Source organism: Bidens hawaiensis, unplaced genomic scaffold (genome assembly GCF_021521415.1).
Source record: "Bidens hawaiensis isolate Kalapana, Puna unplaced genomic scaffold, B.hawaiensis_p1.1 tig00048202_1, whole genome shotgun sequence".
In the NCBI taxonomy this organism is placed as follows: Eukaryota; Viridiplantae; Streptophyta; class Magnoliopsida; order Asterales; family Asteraceae; genus Bidens; species Bidens hawaiensis.
The window spans coordinates 37,858-47,738 of NW_027498628.1; the positions used below are offsets into that span (position 1 = coordinate 37,858).

Consider the following 9,881-nt stretch of genomic DNA (forward strand, 5'->3'; position numbering starts at 1 on the left):
TAGACCAACTCCCCAAGAAGTACTAATAGAAGAACAAGAATATGTTGTTAATAATTCCTATCATGGAAAAAATATTTACGAATGGAATATTGATGGTCATACAGAAAGACAAATTTATAATGTTGTCCATAGAATGATGATGTATAGTACAATTTGTAGAAATAATGGCAATAATAATACAAACATAGCTAGAATGATAGTAGCTGGGTTTACAGGTCAATTAAAAGGTTGGTGGGATAATTATTTATCTCAACATGATAGAGAAGTCATACTAAATGCAGTTAAGGAAGAAGATAATGTCCAAAAGCCAAATGCTGTCTACACATTAGTAATTAATATAATTGAACATTTCACAGGAAGATGGTCTGATAATTCAGAAAATATCAGAACTCTTTTACAAAACCTTAGATGTAGAACTCTTACATCTTTTAGGTGGTATAAAGATACTTTTTTAAGCAGAGTTATGGAACTCCCAGAGTCCAATAGTACTCATTGGAAATCCAAATTCATAGATGGTTTGCCTCCTTTATTTGCTGAGAGAATTAGAAAGGCTCTTAGAAAAGGGGAAGTTAACATAAATTATGAAAATTATACTTATGGCAAGTTAATAGGTACTTGTATCCAGGAAGGATTATCTTTATGTAATGAAATAAAATTAAATCAACAAATTAAGAAACACTCTCTTAATGAAAAAAGACAGTTAGGACAATTTTGTTCACAATTTGGAATGGAAGAAATCCATGATCCTAAGAATAAAAAGGTTTTCAAATCACAAAGAGCTAATAAAGTTTACAAAAGAAAACAAAAGAAAGAACAAAGAAAAGAAGATAGAAAATTTAAGAGGAAAAGAGATTTTAAACCTAATAGACCTTTTATTATATGTAAAAAATGTGGTCGTCCTGGACACAACGAAAAAACTTGCTGGGTAAAAAGAAAAATTAATAATTTAACAGACGAAAAGTTGAAAGAAACTTTATCAAATATTTTGATAAATTCTGAATCTGATTCTGAATCTCAAGAATTTTCATCTATTGAAATGAATAATATTCATATTTTAGAAAATGAAAGTTTAACATCATCAGATGAGGAATGTATTCCTTGCAGAAATGGTGAACAATGTTTAAACTCTTCTGATAAAGAAGAAGAAAATCTCTATCAACTTATTGTTCAATTTCAAGATATGGAAATAAATGTTATTTCTAATAATATACTGGATCTTCTTAAAGTCATAAAAGATTCTGAAATAAGAGAGAGAATAATTTCTCAAATGATAAAAGAAAATCAGGGAGAAACATTTGATGAGAAAATTTCTCAAGATTTTCAACCATATACTTTAATGGAAGTTAAGAATCAACTAAATCAAAAATATAAGGTTAATAAACCAGTTAGTATTGAAGAATTAAGAATTGAAATTGATAATTTAAAATTTGAGATAACAAATTTAAAAAAGAATAATGAATATCTTGGAGAAAGATTAACAAGAATAGAAAAAGGAAAGTCCATTAACAATAGTATTGAAGAAGAAGAAAATTTCTTGTCTGTAATTGAAAGGATAACGTCACAAAAATGACATATAAAAATTAAACTGTTAATAAACAATGATTTCAAAAAAGATTTGATTACTCTAGTTGATAGCGGAGCAGATTTGAATTGTATCCAAGAAGGTATTATACCAACAAAATATTTTCAGAAAACAACTCATAGACTTAGTCCAGCTAATGGTGAACCTTTACAAATTAATTATAAACTGCCTAAAGCTTATATTTGCAATAATAAGATGTGTATAGCTAATAGCTTTATTTTAGTCAAAAACCTTACTAATCAGATTATACTTGGAACACCTTTTTTAAATCAAATTCTTTCTCTACAAATGGTGGATAAAAATTCAATTGTTGGAACATATGAGGGGAAACAGGTAATTTTTAATTTTGTTTCTGAACCAATCACAAGGTTCATAAATAATGTAAAAGAATCTTTGTTACAAGCAAAAGAGAATCAAATAAACTTTCTTAAACAAGAAGTAAATTACATTACAATAGAAGAAAAGCTAAAAAATCCTAAATTACAGGAAAAAATAAATTTAGTCCAACATCAATTCTCTTTACAAATATGTAATGACCATCCTAATGCTTTTTGGGATAGAAAGAAACATATTGTTTCTCTTCCTTATGAAGAAGACTTCAAGGAAAGCCAAATACCTACGAAAGCGAGACCATGTCAAATGAATTCTGAATATTTACAATTATGCAAAAAAGAAATAAAAACCTTAATTGAGAAAAGTCTTATTAGACCCTCTAAATCTCCTTGGTCCTGCACAGCTTTTTATGTAAATAAACATTCTGAACAGGAAAGAGGAATCCCAAGGTTAGTAATAAATTATAAAACTCCTTAATAACAGAGATTTAAAACATTTAGAATATTTCTTAATAAAGATGATATTTCTTAATAAAACATTTATTAAGAAATATCATATCTTCTAAATCTCTGTTAAACATTTAGAAATATTTAAGAATATAATAATAAAAAATGCTTTGGTTATAAGTAGACCCAAGATGGTTTTATTTCAAACTAATATAAGGTTTTTAGGACACAATATTGAAAAAGGAAATATAATTCCTATTAACAGAAGTATAGAATTTGCTTCAAAATTTCCAGATGAAATAATTGATAAAACCCAATTACAAAGATTTTTAGAAAGCTTGAATTATATTTCTCCTTATTATCAGGGTCTAGCAGATGATACTGCTATCTTATATGATAGATTAAAAAATAATCCTCCTCCTTGGACTAAATATCATACTAAGGCAGTCCAAAAAATTAAACATCAAGTAAAAAACCTACCATGTTTAATGTTAGCTAACCCAGAATGGGAAAAAGTTGTTGAAACAGATGCAAGTGAAATAGGTTACGGTGGCATATTAAAACAAATATCTCCAATTGATAAGAAGGAATTTCTTGTTAGATTCCATTCAGGAAAATGGAATAAAAGTCAGAAGAATTATGCTACTATTGCTAAAGAAATCTTAGCTACAGTCAAATGCGTTTTGAAATTCCAAGATGATTTATATAATCAAAAATTTATTATAAAAACTGATTGTCAAGCTGCTAAATATATGTTTAATAAAGATTTTAAACATGATGTCTCCAAACAAATGTTTGCAAGATGGCAGTCTAATTTAGCACCATTTGATTTCGACATAATATATAAAAAAGGTACTGATAATAGTTTACCTGATTATTTAACAAGAGAATATCTTAACTCTATTCTGCAGGAATAATGGTGTATAAGGGACCCCTGAGAATAATTATTTCATCAATAGATAGAAGAATCAATTTTTATAATCAAATGAGCACAATGCATGCATTTCATATCCATAATTTCAACATGGATTTTTCATTATCATCTCACCAAAAACAATTTCTTTTAAATTACGAATGGCAGCAATATAACTGCTACAAGGATCGAATTGAGATTCTAAAGGAAAACAAGAAAATAATCTCTTGTGGATAACTTATATTTTATTTCAGGTATGTATCCTCGTGGAAGAGGAAATTATTTTCATTCCTCTAATAGAGGAAGAGGTAGAGCTAGTCAAAATAATAGCAGAGTAATTGCGCAAATTGGGCAACAAAGGCTAATAGCTGCTAATATCGCAAATATTGCAACCACTTCTAGTAATACTGGAAGTAATGAAAACCAGGATTCTTTATTAGAAGAATTCCTTTCATGGAAAAACTCCAGAAAAGAGGCTAATAAACCCTCATATGTGAATATTACTACAGAAGACCCAGATAATGGAGCATATAATCAGACTCCATACAAGGAGATAATATTGCTCCTAGAATTTAAAGATCTTAAATATAAAGATCAACCATGGATTTTAATCCAAAAATATATGAATACAGGATCATATCCTGCAGGATTTTATAAACCCAGATTATATTATGAGACGATTCTACGATCAACAGAATCTTGTGAGATTACACATTATAATTCGGGTAATACCCAGATTTACAATTTCAGCAAAGTAATAATTAAACAGATAATATCCGTTGAGACATGGGGAACATCTCCTCTTAAAGAAAGAGAAGTTTATCACCCTGAATCTAGGGCACCATTAAAATTTAATTATTGGGATTATATAGAGGCATTTAATAAAGCCTTTTTATATGAAAATTCAAAGAAGAAGCATTCTTGGTTCTTCAAAATATGTCCACAAGTTTATAACTTGGATATTCCAAATTGGTTTAATAAATGGTGGATGTCATATGGTCCAGCTATAAAAATTCTACCTAAACCTTATAAAGGATTTTTTTCAGAAATGGTCTGAAGTTTCTCCAACTCTAATAGAAATGGAGTATAATAGTATAAATATTGAAGGAATATCTTCATTGCATTATTTCACTCAGTTTGGAATCCCTTGGATCTGGAAGTGGTCTCCAGAAGTTGGTTATACCCAACAAAATATCCCGTGTTTAAGAAGGACTTTTTATACAAAGTTCTGGAAGAAAATGAATAAAATGGATGATCAAGGTAATATTGAAGGCCAAGAAACGATAGACTTAATAAAGTCTACAATTGAAGAATATGAAGAACAAATACGTTTGAAACAACAGAAAGAGGCTCCTAGTCCATTCAGACAAATTGTCAAGAAGATTCAACTATCAAATGATCAATTATCAAAAGATGAAATTATTCAGAAGTACTTAGAAGAAGTCAAGAAGGACCTAATTAAAAACCTTCAACCAGAAAAAAGGTCTGATATGTCTATAACATCTTCAGAAAATAATGAAGCAGCTGAAGATGCTCAAAATGTTTATGAAGATGAAGAGCTTGATGAAGAACTTCTGGAAGCTGAATTAGCATCGTTAAAGGAATCCCTGATAACACAAAAAGACAAGAAAAAGATGGTCCAATAATACTGGATAAAGAAGAATCTACTTTAATAAAGCTGACTACTTTAATAAAGGAGAATCTGCTTTAATAAAGCAGGCTGCTTTACTCAATTATAGCAGACATAATTATGAAGACTTTTGAAAATTTTCAAAAGGCAGAATTATTGTAAATTATTGTAGTTTGTTTGTATACTGAGACTCTCATTATAAAAGGAGCTCAGATTAATTCAGGAAGGCATCACTTTCTTCTCTAGTATCTATAATATCTTAGCTATTGTAAAAATTCTCTCTATCAAATAAAAAGTCTGAAGTTTGTGAAAAAAAAAAAAAAAAAAAGTCATGGATGAAAAATTTTTAGGTTGGTTCTATATTAAAACAGGCATAATATTAATATCGTGGTCGAATTATGGTAGCCCGTTTGTTGCCGTGTTGATTAAAGGCGTTTCTAGGGCGTGGCCTGTACTGACCGCATGTTAATACTATTAGCCAGTTGAAATATGGGTAAAGAAACCATAGTACCTAAAGTTTCATACACGATTCTTTACAAGTTACTTTGGTAAAATTTTTTATTAAGAATAATTATGTACTGGTACAGGGAGTTTATAAATACTGGTACTGGGAATTTATAAATATGGTATCATCATGTGTGTCTTGCTTGTGGCTGTATGAGGAGCTCAGCAAAAGGGAAACAAAAAAACAGCAAATAAAAACAATATTATAATTTATATATTTTTATTTTATGATTATGAATGAATCCTTTACTACCTCGTTGTCTCTGAGTTGTTGAAATATCTCCAATTTCTCTTTCCTCTTTCTTTTCCCATTTTTTCTTTGTGATGGAGTCTACAAGGAGGATTCCAATCTCATCCTCAATCTCAACTCCCCCGCCATTATTATTATTATTGCTCTAATTAATCATTATTTCATTATCAGTTAGTTTATCACCATCTTTATCTTCTTCAACACTTAGTTAATTAATTAAATAATGAATGGTGATGATCTTGATCCTGATGAATCTGGCTTTGTTGAAGTAGATCCTACAGGAAGATATGGAAGAGTGAGTAAAATACCCATCTTTTTATTTTTATTTCTTTATTCCCAATTTGGGTTTCTGATTTCTTGGTGTTTCTTGCAGTATAATGAGATTTTGGGGAAAGGGGCTTCCAAAACAGTGTAAGAAAGCTGCAAACTTTATGCTGATTTGATTGATGGGAAATTAAGAAGCATTTGATATGTGGTTTTGCAGGTATAGAGCTTTTGATGAGTATGAAGGTATTGAAGTGGCTTGGAATCAGGTGAAGCTTTATGATTTCCTCCAAAGCCCTGAAGACCTTGAAAGATTGTATTGTGAAATTCATCTTCTTAAAACCTTGAAACATAATAATATCATGAAGTTCTACACATCTTGGGTTGATACAGCCAACAGGAACATGAACTTTGTCACTGAATTGTTCACTTCTGGTACACTTAGACAGTAGGCACTTCATTTCATCCCATTCCATTCTAGATGTTAATTGTTATTATTCATTTATTTTTATTTTTAATTTTATTGATCTGATTTAATTATTATTTATTAGGTATAGGCAGAAACACAGGAGGGTTAATATAAGAGCCATCAAACATTGGTGTAGACAGATCTTGAAAGGCCTGCTTTATCTTCATAGCCATGATCCACCTGTCATCCATAGAGATCTTAAATGTGACAATATTTTTGTTAACGGCAATCAAGGCGAAGTTAAAATTGGCGACTTGGGTCTTGCTGCCATCCTGCGCAAATCTCACGCAGCGCGTTGTGTCGGTACGTTTAATCAGTTTTTGCATACGATACGTTAAACTTAATATGATTTTTGAATCAGATGTTAATAAGAACGATTTAGGTTCAAAGAATCGGTACATTAGTAGTTTAATACTGCTTTTGATGATGGATGTAGATATGGAAACAATATAGAAGCATATATAATTGTCGTAATGTGCAAATTCATTTTTTTGTTTACTTCCAGGAACACCGGAGTTCATGGCTCCCGAGGTTTATGCAGAAGAGTATAACGAATTGGTCGACATATATGCATTTGGAATGTGCATTTTGGAAATGGTCACGTTTGAATATCCGTATAGCGAATGCACACATCCGGCTCAAATCTACAAGAAAGTTGTTTCGGTATGAACTGATTTACTCACTCACCTTTTATATTTTCAAAATCCAGATCAAATGCAAGATATGATACTCGTTTAACATATATACATATGACATTATATTATTTGTATCTCAAATAGGGGAAAAAGCCGGATGCTTTATATAAAGTTAAGGACCCGGAAGTGAGACAATTTGTGGAGAAATGTTTAGTTACGGTTTCTCTCAGGCTTCCGGCTAAAGAGCTACTAAAAGACCCTTTTCTCCAGACGGAAGATTATGGGTATGATTTGAGGCCGATTGATTATTGGAGGCAGTTTGATGGAGTGAATAATCGTCATCTTAATTATGAACATGAAGCACATGAAATCACAACTCATAAAGAAGATCATATGGGAGATGTTGATATTTCTATTGAAGGAAGGAGGGGAGACGACGATGATGATGGTATCTTCTTAAGGCTCAGAATTGCCGACCGGGAAGGTACGACGTTCTTGAGAATATTGTTGGGATTTTGTTTGAACGTCTTTTTAGCTTTAACTTGATGCATTTTATCGATTTGATCATCTATAAACTTTACTTATATAATGCAAGGGGTTTAAACTCGCAAATCCTGGAGATAAACATGTTAACGATAATAAGTACAGAGCTTGTTTTAAGTTTTTCTAAGGATGATTTAATATACATACTTCTCAAGACTTGAATAATATCATATTTACCCAAAAAAAGAAAAAATAATAATATCAACAATACATATTTTCATTTATTTGACATGAAACACGCTTCTCGTATGTAAGGATTTGGGTTATGAAAGTTTCGGGTGTAAGGAGTAGGTGAAGGGTATAACTGTCATATTATTAGTTGGGAGTTAATGAAATGATTTGCTTGTTCTGAGGTCTATGTATAAAGTTGACTTGTGAATAGTCTTTTAAGCTTAAATTAATTATTCATTGATTATTCAACTTTCAACTATTTTGATGATATTTCAACTAATATACACATTTAATTATCTGTATAATAATAATAATAATAATAATAATAATAATAATAATAATAATAATAATAATAATAAAAATAAAAATAAAAATAATAATAATAATAATAATAATAATAATAATAATAATAATAATAATAATAATAATAATAATAATAATAATAATCTATTTGTTATATTAAGTAGAGTAGTATATTTATATAAATAACAGGCTTGTTTATGCTCCAAGCCTGGTCAAGCCAAAGCCCAAGCTCATTCATTAAATGAGCTCCATGTTTGGCTTGGGTCCGGGTTCGAGCTCGTTTAGTCTTGACACAATCTGAGCTTTTAGTGAGCCGATCTCAAGTAAATCACATGCGACTTGGCTACTAAAATTGTAAAGGATGATATTTACTATTTGATTTCATATACATAATGATTTACGAGATGCAATGCACCGTTTACACGTCAAAAGTTATGCAACCCTAACAATATTTAATAAATACAATTCGAGATAACCATGTAGACAAGATTCTACATAAATTTATTTTACTACCATTAACAAATTCCATATTTATTACCATTTTTGAACTAAAAACCTTCATTAACATTCAAACCGGTGCTATTATTGCAGGGCGTGTACGCAACATTTACTTCCCTTTTGACATTGAATCCGACACCGCATATAGTGTTGCAAATGAAATGGTATTTGAATTAGACATCACCAACCAAGATGTCCACAAAATAGCCGACATGATCGATGGTGAAATATCATGCTTAGTACCCGAGTGGAAGATGGGGGGAGTAGCAGAAGACCACGAAAACAACGATAGCTACTGTCAAAGTTGCGCACCAAACGGTTCTCAAGTCAACCCAAAGTCAAAGCACCCGCTTCAATGTTCAAGACACCATTGTGGAGCCAATATCCATGGTCGGTTTGAAGAAATAACCTACCAGTTTGAAGGGTCCGAGCAGTGTTTAACCGAAGGTGCACCCGTTGTCTCGAGCCAGTCTGATGGGTTACAATATTCTGAAATATGGGGCGCGAACCAGAGTGAGTACCAGTCGTGCACAGAAGACGAACCGGTGGTTGAGAAGTCGGTCAAGTTTGAAGAAACCGATTCAGCAGACGATTATGAAACCGAGATCAGACAAGAATTAAGGTGGCTTAAAACTAAGTACCAGATGGAGCTAAGGGAGCTTAGAGATAAACACCTAGGAGTTGCACCAGACAAGCATGCAAAACATAAGATGCTGACAAAACATAAAGATGATCATGACGATCACCGTCATTTGCTAAAAACATTCGCGTCGGGAACGCATTTTGTGTCTTTTAATTTAGATGATGGAGAACCAGAAGCATGTGGGAAGAGTGGTACAACAACTAAGAATTTGTGCAAAGAGGATTTGATTCCTCAACATCTCCATAGGGCAGCTTCACTTCCTGTTGATCCAATAGATTCTTGATATGATATTGTCATCTGATTCTTTTTGCACCCAACAACAGACAATAAGGTGATGATGATGATGATGATAGCTTTTTACTTGTGTTGTTTGCATAGCACTCAGGTGAGGGTGGGTGGAAAGATACACCACTCCTTTGTGATCTGTTGTGAGTGTACATTGCCTATAATGTCATTATGATTATACATGAAACCGTAATCTTTATGTTTGCAAGATGTATATTTATTCTTACTTTTTGATTTGAGAAAATGTTGAATTGATCACTCATTTGGTTTGGTTATCAATCTACCTTGATGATGGATTGCAATGGCGAGCGGGTATGCTCGGCGTAATCATCGGGTTTGGTATGTGTAAACGGTTTTGGGTTAAAACATTATTCTGCAAGTTTTAGAAGAACAGGTTTGCTTGCTACATTAT

At 31.5% G+C, this 9,881-nt stretch overlaps 1 protein-coding gene across 1 annotated transcript; it reads left to right on the forward strand.

The window, feature by feature from the left end:
• The first annotated feature begins 5,719 nt into the window (after nucleotides 1–5,719).
• LOC143597388 (putative serine/threonine-protein kinase WNK9) lies at nucleotides 5,720–9,648 on the forward strand. The gene is made up of 7 exons (XM_077075898.1): nucleotides 5,720–5,953; nucleotides 6,032–6,069; nucleotides 6,143–6,370; nucleotides 6,474–6,694; nucleotides 6,897–7,054; nucleotides 7,171–7,510; nucleotides 8,635–9,648. The coding sequence occupies exons 1-7, from the start codon at nucleotides 5,882–5,884 to the stop codon at nucleotides 9,465–9,467; spliced, it is 1,890 nt and encodes a 629-aa protein (XP_076932013.1). The 5' UTR covers nucleotides 5,720–5,881; the 3' UTR covers nucleotides 9,468–9,648.
• The last annotated feature ends 233 nt before the right edge of the window (nucleotides 9,649–9,881 follow it).

Bases quoted from the DNA above. Each gene is read 5' to 3' on its own strand.
- LOC143597388 (XM_077075898.1), top strand. From the start codon at position 5,882: ATGAATGGTGATGATCTTGATCCTGATGAATCTGGCTTTGTTGAAGTA. The intron at 6,070-6,142 runs GTAAGAAAGCTG...GTGGTTTTGCAG, and splicing joins AAAGGGGCTTCCAAAACAGT to GTATAGAGCTTTTGATGAGT. The intron at 6,695-6,896 runs GTACGTTTAATC...GTTTACTTCCAG, and splicing joins TCACGCAGCGCGTTGTGTCG to GAACACCGGAGTTCATGGCT.